At 42.3% G+C, this 12,626-nt stretch overlaps 1 protein-coding gene across 2 annotated transcripts; it reads left to right on the plus strand.

Moving 5' to 3' along the window:
* Window position 1: 1 nt before the first annotated feature.
* LOC133142415 (5'-AMP-activated protein kinase catalytic subunit alpha-1) lies at window positions 2-12,383 on the plus strand. Of its 2 annotated transcripts, none has more exons than XM_061263615.1 (9): window positions 2-171; window positions 3,358-3,499; window positions 4,286-4,379; window positions 4,610-4,754; window positions 5,758-5,845; window positions 6,958-7,182; window positions 7,822-8,317; window positions 9,070-9,232; window positions 9,537-12,383. In XM_061263615.1, exons 1-9 carry the CDS (start codon window positions 75-77, stop codon window positions 9,797-9,799), a joined length of 1,713 nt encoding a protein of 570 aa, XP_061119599.1. In that variant the 5' UTR covers window positions 2-74; the 3' UTR covers window positions 9,800-12,383. The 2 variants fall into 2 exon arrangements, with proteins under 2 accessions (XP_061119599.1, XP_061119600.1); XM_061263616.1 differs by having other exon boundaries at window positions 9,106-9,232.
* Window positions 12,384-12,626: the final 243 nt, after the last annotated feature.

Consider the following 12,626-nt stretch of genomic DNA (forward strand, 5'->3'; position numbering starts at 1 on the left):
ATATTCTGCTTCCTGTTTGTGCAACATCATCTCCGTCAGCCTGCAGCTGCTGCAGGTAGGTCTCCTGCGGGAAGATGGCGACGGATAAACAGAAACATGAAGGAAGGGTGAAGATTGGACACTACATTCTCGGGGACACGCTTGGGGTAGGAACGTTTGGCAAAGTTAAAGGTAAGAGTTGAAACATTTTAGATCCGGACGTTTGTGTTTTGTGCCAGAAAAAGACAGTATAGGCGAAGCTTGTTGCAAGCTAAGTAGCTTCAGCAGATATGTCGCTTCTCGCTGTCTAGACTACACGTGTCATTATTAAATTCGACATTGCTTTCAACTCTTAGCAACACGTTAATCAGTTAAGAAGAATAGCGTTAACGGTAGCTAGCTAGCTAGCTACGGTTGCTTCGTTGCTGCACAATCATTTTCAACCGTGTGCGAGTTATAGCTACCTATCTCGTTTACTTGGTATCAAGTTGGCTTACTTTGGTAGCTTCTTAGCTAACTTAATTCATTAGATTTCCTTTGAATTGAATATGGATTAGCCAGTTCGCTTACTTGGGTCGCTGACTGTATAGCTACCTAGATAGTCAGCCAAAGAGCCGACTAACTAGTGGACCAACGGACAATACACTGACGTTACTACTAGCTACCGACTAACTAACTTTCTGTCGTTTACAATGGGCAACTTGGTTTTAGGTCAGTGAGATGCCATTTGTGTTTCCGTGTGGTAACTTTCTAACTGCTAACTAGCTACGCAGTTAATTTTAACTTTCCTGTTGTCTGTTTATGTTATCTTCTATGAGTCATAGAGAAGAACATTAGTGAAGAAGCTTGCTATTACATATAAGTTTAGGTCTAGGGAGACACATGAACGTGATTGACTGTTAATACTCACAGTATTTATCCCATTAATAATAATGAATTATTCATTCAATTCAATTGACACTGAACTCCAACGTTCTGTATGGTTGGGGACCTAAGTGTTGAGATTCAGCAACCACTGGTGGATGTATTCGCCAATATCCACACTGCAAAACATGTTGTATTATTTTTATTTATTTTTATTGATAGATCAGAATTCACTAGCTGTGCTACTTTTGAATCCCTTTGCACTTCTTAAAAGAATCAATGTAGAAACAGAAATAAAATGTATTGGTCCTATCTGTTTGCTAACACTCCCTGAATGCTTTCATCATACCTTAAAATCGTTTTCGGCAAATGATGACAGAATATTGTGCAGCCTGCTTGGAGATAAGATCCGCTGAGTGTTGACAGCATTCTTTGTGTGGCGACTTATGGCATTCACTGACAACCTCTAACTAGCAAACCTTAAATTTACACTTCTGTTATCAGGCATTGGTTTTGGCCTAAAAGATGATCAATGCTGAATCTCTCAGGCAGGTGTATTTTGCCATTATGTGGTCATTCTGAAAGCTTGAGACACACACACTGAGTGCTCTGTGAACTCATTTGGAATCCTCCTGAGCTGGAGCGTTGAGACTGCTTTGAGTCCTGCATTAGACGGCCGGACGGAAGGGAGGTATTCACAGTGTTCCACAAGGAAACGGTAAAACTTTCCATTCCATCATGTGGAGCAGCAGGTGCAGATGACTTAGGGAAAGTTGTGATAGTAGCCTATAGATGGCTCACATTCCTTTCTGTAAGAGATCCTGCTTTGTGTTAAAGGGAGATAGAACTTTTAAAGGCCTTAGGGACCAGGTCTGGACCTGTTTGTTGTTCTAAGCGCTAATTATTCCTGTCCTAAACAGTGATTAGTGTAATGTACTGTAGGCCTGAACATGCCTGGTTCTCACAGTGACTCTTCTGTGTCATCAGTGCTGCTTCTTTGGGACAGCGCACACATGTGATGTACTTCACCTACAACTTTGCTGTGGTTTTATCACCGAGCTGTAATCGTAGTTTTTATGGTACCTTGTGTTGTGTTAAACCATAAACCGTTCTGTCTGGATGGGGCGTTATTGTTTTCAGTTATTTTCGCCCTATCCCTATCCTGGAATAGGCCTGCCCTTCAGAAAACTGCTGTCACACCACCAGTATGTAGGTACTTGAACATGGAAATGAACCAGTTACCCTCAACTCCCACATAAACCGTTGCTCAAGGGGTTTTCAAAACACAGACGAGACGATGTTCTGCATGACAGATTTTTTCTGTCGGCAACGAGCTTGCTTAATGTGTTACCAGTGGAGCTGCAGACTCAGTTTTATTTATTTTGTGAACTTGTCTCTCTCCTTGACCTCCATGGAGGGTAAAGGGTCAGAAAACATGCTGCTTCATTGGGTTCTGTTCTCTGGGAAGGCCCTGCTGCTGCAGCTCCCCAAAACGTTTGGGCCATTCCCGTATCTGTAACCACTGTTCTGCTATACTGGCATGGTGTTCAGATTAGCGTTAAGACCATGCTTAGCAAAGCATTAGAGCTGATGGCTCTTAAAAACAGATAAAGTGAATGCAGCTACTGTGCAGTCTGACAGCGCCTTGTTCTGTTGGCTTGCATGTGTGTCTCTAAGGCCTGTGAACCCTCTGACCTCATCGTGTCTCTGCGCTCCCAGGCCGTGATGTGCTCTGCATTTTCAGCGATGTTCTCTGGAGATCCGATTATGGAATCGCACTTGAATGCATTCCATATGTGGTGAATTGCAACATGCATTAGGCTATAGGAAGTAAGTTAACATAGGTTTCCATCCATTTTGTCATGTCATTTCAACTCTTTATCACTGCTGTAAAGGGCATTATAGGTTTGAAATCTACTCTGACATTTTTTATACAAGCAGATAATATCTGGGTAAATTTGCAGAACACTGATCTTTGGCACGTGTCTGGCTTGATGATGTTTAGTTTTGTAAAGTGATTCAGACAGTTCTAAGATATGGCCCTTAAGGATCTAGAGAGGTGACTTAGTTTCATATGTAAGTTCGGTGGCATGCCATGTGTGTACCCATGTATCCTGTGAAACTAACAAAGGGAATGGAGGCAGGAGCTTCTTATGGCTGAGTTGTGTGTCAGAGGGTGAAGAAGCAGAGAGTCAGAAGCACACTAGAGTATAGTTTTAAGGTAAATGACTGGGACACGCAAAGGTCGGTGGTTCTAATCCCGGTGTAGCCACAATAAAATCCGCACAGCCGTTGGGCCCTTGAGCAAGGCCCTTAACCCTGCATTGCTCCAGGGGAGGATTTTCTCCTGCTTAGTCTAATCAACTGTACGTTGCTCTGGATAAGAGTGTCTGCCAAATGCCAATAATGTAATGTCATGTAATGAATGTATGGCGATGTATACTTTGGCTATTTGCTGTAGTTTTGTGTGAAATTACTTGTCTGATTTCTAACAAACATCTCCCTCCCCCCCAGTTGGACAGCATGAACTAACGAAGCACCAAGTAGCAGTGAAGATCCTGAACAGACAGAAGATCCGTAGCCTGGATGTCGTGGGAAAGATCCGCAGGGAGATTCAGAATCTCAAGCTCTTCAGGCATCCTCATATAATTAAGCTGTGAGTCCTAGATTACCACTCGGCTGCCCTTCACTTGTAAGATTAAAGGCATGCGATTATTCACAGATGCTGCTGATGATTATTTCCCTATGTGAGGTAAACAAACCCAAAACAAACCCAGAGCACTCTTAAAATATCACTGGATTTGGGGTTTTTCCTGGGAATAATTGCCAGTAAAATACCAACCGTTTCTCTTGGACTGCATGAAACTCAAATGCATGAAAAGGAGATGCAGCGACTGCATTAGGAACCAGCAGTAAACTGTCTTGTCAGATCAGTGAAATATTACTGGTCTAATTGAAATTCAGTTTCAGTGTTATCAGTCTCCTGACTTTTACCTGTCTGGTAAAAGTCATTTTGATTATTTGGTTCAAATTGGGGTGGCCTGTAGCGTAGTGGTTAAGGTAAATGACAGGGACATGCAAGGTCGATGGTTCTAATCCCGGTGTAGCCACATTAAGATCCGCACAGCTATTGGGCCCTTGAGCAAGGCCCTTAACCCTGCATTGCTCCAGGGGAGGATTCTCTCCTGCTTAGTCTAATCAATTGTACGTCCCTCTGGATAAGAGCGTCTACCAAATGCCAATAATGTAATGTAAAATGGCCACATAAAGTACTGCCTGTTAATATTCTTTTTTATTTCCTCTCTGAGTCACATCCCATTTATATACAGAATACAATTGAACAGAACCTTTAACCAATCTGTATATACTAGCCTACATAATGAGTTTGTTTTTAACTATCTCTTGATATGAACTCAGTAATGATTTTCCCCTTTGGCTGCAGGTATCAGGTGATCAGCACACCAACAGATATCTTCATGGTGATGGAATATGTGTCTGGTGGAGAGCTTTTTGACTATATCTGTAAAAATGGGAAGGTAAGACTTCAAGCATCCTCTTGGTTTCAGATGTCTCAGAATTTCACTGGTAATGGCTTTCCTGACTATTTCTTTTCCCTGTCCAATGCTGGACCCTGCCATATTGTTTGAAACCGATGTAGACGCTTTGTTGCCAGACTCTTTAGCAGTGCAGTGCAGAACTGTAGCTTGCCCAGGGTCTCTGTAGGGCATGTTTGCTGTAACTGCTCCCTCCGCCGCTGTGCTCCCAGCTGGATGAGAAGGAGAGCAGGCGTCTGTTCCAGCAGATCATCTCCGCGGTGGACTACTGCCACCGGCACATGGTGGTGCACAGAGACCTCAAGCCCGAGAACGTGCTGCTGGACGCGCACATGAACGCCAAGATCGCTGACTTTGGTGAGCCGCCATGGAAGGACCCGCTTCTTTGGGTCGAGCAGTGCAGGTTTTATGGAGCGGCCCTGCCAGCACACGGCCATTAGTGAGCACACAGCGCAGCATTTTCAGCACTATATCACTGGCAGACCTCCCAAAGGCAAAAGCACACCGTCTCTTAATGGCGTCCTGCTGGCCCCTTCCACTTCCTCTCTAGTGATAAAGTGTAAAAGTTATTTCTCCTCATGTGCATTCGTCTGAAGCATAATCCATTTGTTGCTTTTAAAATGGCTTTTAAATTTTAACTCCTGCCCTTTGTTCACTTAATGTTACTGATAAAGTGAAGGATAGCGGCACTAAAAGGCTGTTGGCAGGGAAGATGCGTAATGTTGTCGAATGAAGGGTAATAATACTGTTTACTTGTGTTATAAAATTAGATAAAAATCGGAAAATACAAAGCACTTACATAAGCCAGTATGAGTTTGTGTTCTATAACACTAGCTATATCGGGTTTCCATATGGAATTAGTAAATATTTGTGTTCTATAAAAATGCAAAAGGATCCGTTCGAATCGGGCAACGAGACAAAAATGAAATCTGTATCCGTGGTCATATTCAGGTGTCTGCATTTACCAATGTACCAACACACTTGGGAATGGTCTGATGTTTTGACACATTAAGGCAAGAAGACCGTTGTTGGCCCTGTATGGCCACCAGGAGGTGCTACTGTGACTTCTGGAGTGGTTGTGTGCTGAATAGGTTCTGTGAACCCTCAATTACATTTGTGATTGCCTGTTGACATTATTACAGAAAGGCAGTCCTAACAATATGTATTGCTACGCAATTATTGCAATAAAACTCCAGACCCTGTGGAAGTATGAAACTGTGGCTTGGCATTAGTGGACCTGAGATACCAGTTGTTCCTGAGCCTTGTCACTAAGACGGCCTGACCTTCTCTGTGCTCTGTGAGGGTTGTTGCATCAATGGGACTTATTCTGTCAGCCTTTTAACTTGATTGGTTTTTACAGGTCTGTCAAACATGATGTCAGACGGGGAATTTTTGCGAACAAGTTGCGGCTCTCCGAATTATGCTGCCCCTGAAGTCATTTCAGGAAGGTATTTTATGTGTTCTTTGTAATTTCTGCATAATGGCATCATGCATTTCTGAAGTCCCAGTGGTGGCTTGACAGAAAATGCTCAGGCATCATTTAGCACATCAAACGGGTGAGCACAGTTTACTTGGGACATACTATAAAAGAATATGACTCGATGTTCATTAAACTGTAAATGTGGATTTTCTCAATTTGGCCAGAATGTCCTGTATGTACATTTCAATTACATTCCTATAAATACATGCACTCACTGAGCACTTTATTAGGAACACTCAACTAATTTGCTCTCAAAAAAACCCTCCATTCTTTGTGGCGTTAGGAGACTGGGTCATGAAGGGATGCACATTAACTGAAGCTCCTAACCTGTATCTGCATGATTCTATGCATTGCACTGCTGCCACACGATTGGCGGATTAGATAATCGCATGAATAAGTTCCTAATAAAGTGCTCACTGAGTGTATATACTGTGTATGAATTGTGCAAAATCTGTTATTAAAATAAACCATTTACAGTACAGTACAGTACTTGCTGTTCGTCACCCTTGTTCTTGATACAGGAGTTGTCCTGTGATGCGTGTCTGTTTTTTGCCAGTGTCCTTGTAAGTTGCTTTGAGTATGAGCACCTGCAGAGTGAATAAATATAAATGAAATACTGATGTGCTTTCATCTCTTTAGACAATACCTCAAGCTCTATAACTACTCTGCAGGAGTCCCCTAATCTAGTACCACTCAAATGCCACTTGTCTTGTTCCTTTCACCCTGTCTTGTACTTTGTATCTTCATCTAGCTCTGTTGTGTTGAATTTGTATCCATCTTGATGCTATATGTGTTTGGCATATCTGTTGTATCATGCCTTGCTTTTAGCCTGACGAACTGTACCTACTGATTTGGCCTATATTTACCATGTGAACTAGATATGATGTTCATGGCTGTAGACAACTGATCCTTTATGCAAATTGTACCTTATCCGACGTGTGTTCTGTAGTTGTTACTGTGACCTTTGGAATGCACTTATCTGCTAAATAAATGTAACGTAATGCATGTGAGAGAGAGAACAGTGATAGAGATCTGGAGGTATGTAAACCTGTGTAAGATGTGCTGTCCTCCTGCTCCCAGGTTGTACGCTGGTCCAGAGGTGGATATCTGGAGCAGCGGCGTAATTCTGTATGCCTTGCTGTGCGGGACTCTCCCGTTCGATGACGACCACGTGCCAACGTTGTTCAAGAAGATCTGCGACGGCATTTTCTTCACGCCACAGTACCTGAACCCCACGGCGATCAGCCTCCTGAAACACATGCTGCAGGTGGACCCCATGAAGAGAGCCACCATTAAGGAAATCAAGTGAGTCCCAGCAGGCCCTCACACTTCGGTTCACTGTGATCTTATAATGATCCAAATGACCCCTAACATACTGGTGAAGCAACAATCAAAAGTCAATCACCCGATCTGAACCCAATTGAGCATGCCTTTCATATGGTGCTGAGAACTTAAGGGGACTAGATCCCCCAAACAAGGATGAGCTAAAGATGGCTGCGATCAAGGCCTGGCAGAGCATCACCAGAGAAGACACCCAGCAACTGGTGATGTCCACGAATCGCAGACTTCAAGCAGTCATTGCATGCAAAGGATATGCAAAAAAATACTAAACATGACTACATTCATTTACATAACATTGCTGTGTCCCAAACATTATGGACCATGAAATGGCACTATGTATAAACACTGCTGTAAGTTCAACGTGGTGAAACCAAAATGTATGAAAATGCCTTTATTAAAATCAGATGCTTTAACCATGTGATTTTTTTTCATTACCAATTTCAGAGTACATTTCAATTGTGGAGTACAGAGGCAAACAAATGAGGGGTCTTTGCCCCAAACATTATGGAGGGCACTGTATGTATTAGAATAATGAAGTAGCTCTGCTATCAGATCTGCTATCATTGGTCTGATTGACACAGCTTTTCTTCTTGGCCTCTGCAGAGAGGACGACTGGTTCAAAGAAGACCTTCCCAAGTACCTGTTCCCTGAAGACCCCTCATACAGCAACACTATGATCGACGACGATGCCCTGAAGGAGGTGTGCGAGAAGTTTGAGTGCCCCGAGGAAGAGGTCCTGAACTGCCTGTACAGCCGGAACCACCAGGACCCGCTGGCGGTGGCCTACCACCTGATCATCGACAACCGTCGCATCATGGACGAGGCCAAGGACTTCTACCTGGCCAGCAGCCCGCCCGAGTCCTTCCTGGACGAGCAGCAGCTGGCGGCCGCCAAACCGCACCCCGAGCGCGTGCCCTTCCTGGTGGCCGAGACGCCCCCCCGGCCCCGCCACACCCTAGACGAGCTCAACCCCCAGAAGTCCAAGCACCAGGGCGTGCGCAGGGCCAAGTGGCACCTGGGCATCCGCAGCCAGAGCCGGCCCAACGACATCATGTCCGAGGTGTGCCGGGCCATGAAGCAGCTGGGCTACGAGTGGAAGGTGAGGGGCGTGCACACGCACGTTATCTGTTATCTGGGTGGCCTGTAGCATAGTGGTTAAGGTAAATGACTGGGACACGCAAGGTCAGTGGTTCTAATCCCGGTGTAGCCACAATAACATCCGCACAGCTGTTGGGCCCTTGAGCAAGGCCCTTAACCCTGCATTGCTCCAGGGGAGGATTGTCTCCTGCTTAGTCTAATCAACTGTACGTCGCTCTGGATAAAAGCGTCTGCCAAATGCCAATAATGTAATGTAATGTAATGTAATGTTTTACTCGGTTGAAGAGGAAGCGGGTGATTCATCAACTTTCCAATAGTCATTAACTGGGCCACAAGTTAATTATGGCCTCGAGTTAGAGGTTTACAAGTTGGCTGTGTAAGCTGTTTATTGTTGTTCCTACATGCGTGTGTATTATTCATTAGCTTTGTGTTGTATAAAAATGGTTTTATAGATCTAATCCATTGTCAGATTAATATACGAGGTCAGATTGATATACAATCTTTGTTGTATTCCTAGCGCTGTATTTCCCTCTAGGGTCTTTCAGTGCTCTTGTCCCTGGTTATGGGTATGCACTTTGTTGTACATCGCTCTGAATAAGCACGTCTGCCAAATGCCTAAAATGTAATGTAAACACATAAACATTAACATTCCTCAGTTTAGAATCATCCATAACTGTGTAACAGCTAGTGCTATTCATTTTGTATGTTTGTGCATTTGCCTTCGAGTTCTGCCTTTCTGAAGAGTTACGGCAGTACTCTCTCACTCTCGCACACACTCCCATTATCCAGGTTGTGAATCCGTACTACCTGCGAGTACGGAGGAAGAACCCTGTGACCAGCATGCAGACCAAGATGAGCCTGCAGCTCTATCAGGTTGACAGCAGGACCTACCTCCTAGACTTTCGTAGCATAGACGGTATGTATGTATGACGGTATAAGTCCGATATCAACACCCTTTTTGACTCATGTAAATGTTGAACACCAGAGGTTTATTGAGTTTGAAATGTTTTTTGAGTGAGAAGCAGAGACTCACAAATCGTGGGAAAATTATGATGCAGCAATGATTAATATCCCTTGCCTGATTTCTGTCCTTTTTTTTTAATCCCGTTAAGATGCATTTTAATATTTAGGAGCAGGTGAAGTCTCATAGTCTTGTGTAGGAGGTCGCATCAGCAGCAAAGGATGCAAAGCATTGTTTCTGTCTCCCGTCTCCCTCTCAGATGACATGGTAGAGGCCAAATCTGGGACTGCCACCCCCCGCCGGTCGGGCTCCGTGGGGAGCTACCGAGCCTTTCTGAAGAGCGAGGGGGAGGGCGCCGAGGCCAAGGCTGAGGCGCCCGTCAAGGGGTCAGACGCCTCCTTGGCGTCTTCGCTGACGTCCTCCGTTGACTCGACCGGCGGAGACTCCTTCCCTAGACCAGGAAGCCACACAATAGAGTTCTTCGAGATGTGTGCAAACCTCATCAAACTACTTGCACGATAATTTTCAGCATTAGCCTTTTGAGTGTCTATAGCAATAAGCATGCAATCGATTCATGGCTCAATTCATCCCATCTTGGATGAGCTAGTTCCATGGCACTGATGCAGTCTCGCTCCCTGCGATTTGGGCGAACTCTGGTTGGGAAGGTCTCTCGATTGATAATTGCTAAGTCACTTTATAGTAAGTAGAATATTTTTAGTTATTTTACATACTTCTATATCTGAAAGTCCCCAGGACGCATTTAATCATCCTACGTATTTGTCATCAGAGTTTTACACTGAATTTGCTGTACTGTATTCAGTGATGTTTCATCCTTGTCTTGTCGAGAAAACAAAGCAAATTTTACCTGCATGCGTTATGGAAGTGGAGGCAGGAAGCACTTTTGCACAGTTTTCTTGTACGTGCTGCTCTGATTTTAAATTCTGATGATCTGAGTACCATTGCAGAGCTTGTCTGTGGGGGAATGCAGATATGATCATCATACCAAGGAAGTACACTGCTCTTGTACGTTTCTCCAGGAAGTGTTGCATTTTCATTTTGTGTGAATATGAATCATTTTAAAGATTAACTGTCCAAGGCTTTTCCAATTTGTAACATGTTTATTTACAATTCATTGTCCCGATGCGTTTTATATATAAAGAATAAATATTTGAATCTGGATATATTTATCAATGCTTTAAAGGGGATCCTAGATGATATTCTATAAATGTGGACTTTTTTTTGCCAATTTGTTATATTGCTGGATGACATTTTATTCTTGACAATGTTTCTGGAATCATAAGTACTTTTTGATTTTAATTGCACAATTATTGTGGTACACTTGATTGTTCCAATGTCTTCATTATTGAAAAGCTGCCTCAATGTGAGTGAAGATATAGAAATATTCTGAAGCAAAATTCTAGAAGAAATTATAAAATTGTAACCAAAATAGGAGATTTACGAAGCAGCTTGACCTATCAGTTCACAGATCTGGTCCTCAAGGGATGGCGTGGACTATAAATGATTGTCTTAATGAAACGCATTTAACAAACCATTCAAGTTATTCTGAAATCGTGCTGGGAAACCTGCTGTACTGTGGTTCTGTGGCAGAAAATGTGTTTCTTAAACGGGGTTTCATAATTGGCTTCCCCAAGTTTAATTTTCTAATGTTCTGGGGATTCAGTGTTCTATCAGTATTACAAAACGTGTATTTCCCGCTTCAACTCACTTTGATGTTGAGTAGAAATAGTTTGTGTATTTGGGCCTTAGATGATTTCACAGGCAACCAAATTCAAATGTCTGTTTATGAAACCTATTATTATTAAGTGAGATTGCATAATGAAGAGAGATGGTGTGTATATATAGATATTGGCAAGTTTTTTTTATTTTTTATTATTGGAATTGGGGGGGACGGGGAAGATTGAAATGAGGAATGCTGGTTTATTTGCCTGGACCATAGAATAACTTTGTTTGATGTCTTTGCCAGTGGACTAGCAAGACACACCAGATGTTAAGAGGGAATATTATGGACTGCAGTTGTGAGAAATGGGTGCTGTGCACAAAATTTCAGTTTTCATTTGATTCAGCATCTCAAATTTTATATTGTAACAGTCCATGCCTTTTGTGCATGTTTTTTTTTATATTCTTGAAAACTGATTTGTCCATTTGTAAACAAAGGCCCCTATTAAGTCTATCCACAATCCTTTCTGTCTTTAACTTTGAATAGGGAATGTAAGGAAATGTCACTTTTTTGAAATCATAGCCAGAGTCCTGTCTCATCGGGCTGTTGCTCATATGCGTAAGAGTTGAAGAAATGTAGCACTTGCATTATGTTGGGAGTCAAAGTTGAGGACAAAGCATAATATGCATATGCACATTGTGGTGCAAGTAGATATTCATGTGAGCTAAACTGCCTGAAACGGGTAAAATTGATTAAATCCATTAGTTATATTTTCAAGTGATGCATTTACATTCACATGTTGCCCAAGTCATGCCATCTTAAATGATACATTAATCTTAACACAACTCAAGTCTGCACTGGATGACCATTTATTAAGACTTAAAAAGCCACCGTCAATATTTCAGCTGCCTTACCAATATTACCTTTTCTTTTTCTTTTCTTATTTTAAGCAATGGAAAGAGATTCCAGCTTTGTGTAGGCCTGGTATTGTGGACGTATTCTTGTCCAGGTTATGCCATACCTGTTATCAAATTATCCGTTTATTTGTTACAGTAGTCGCAGTGGAAGATCTGCTGTATTTAGCAGCAATTTTGTCATGTTTCAAATGAGGAAATTGTTTGTGGTCTTTGTTCTGATCTAAGGATTTTAAGAACAATTTGTTTCCTTAGTTATTGAATTATCTGGGTTCTAAATCTGCCTCAGTAAATTCAGTTTTCCTTTAGATGGTGCATTTTAAACTTTTCACTTGGTATGCCAGTATCATATGATTAGTGCACATACAAAGGGGATCAGTCATAGAATCATTTGCCTCGCTGTCTAAACTTATTTTTTTCCTTTTGTAATGGGAACCTACTTGACTGACTAATGTATATTTGAAATCATATGTACACAGAAATGCCTAATAAACAGCTACATTGCACAAACCTCCCTGATTTGTACTAGACTTGTGTTATACTAGTGCATGCTATTTCATAAGTTAGCCAGTGTACATTCCCATGATTATTATAAATCTGTTTTCAATCATTTTTATACAATGTTGGGTTGGCTAGCTAGCTAAAATGAAGCATCTTCATTTGAAATCATACAGTGCTGTGAAAATAGCAAACTAGCAAAACCAAACATTTGCCGTTGAAGGGGTCAAAAACAATTACTGGATATTTCAGTGGTGAG

This window comes from Conger conger, chromosome 12 (assembly GCF_963514075.1).
Source record: "Conger conger chromosome 12, fConCon1.1, whole genome shotgun sequence".
NCBI lineage: Eukaryota > Metazoa > Chordata > Actinopteri > Anguilliformes > Congridae > Conger > Conger conger.

Bases quoted from the DNA above. Each gene is read 5' to 3' on its own strand.
- LOC133142415 (XM_061263615.1), top strand. From the start codon at position 75: ATGGCGACGGATAAACAGAAACATGAAGGAAGGGTGAAGATTGGACAC. The intron at 172-3,357 runs GTAAGAGTTGAA...CCTCCCCCCCAG, and splicing joins AACGTTTGGCAAAGTTAAAG to TTGGACAGCATGAACTAACG. The intron at 3,500-4,285 runs GTGAGTCCTAGA...CTTTGGCTGCAG, and splicing joins CATCCTCATATAATTAAGCT to GTATCAGGTGATCAGCACAC.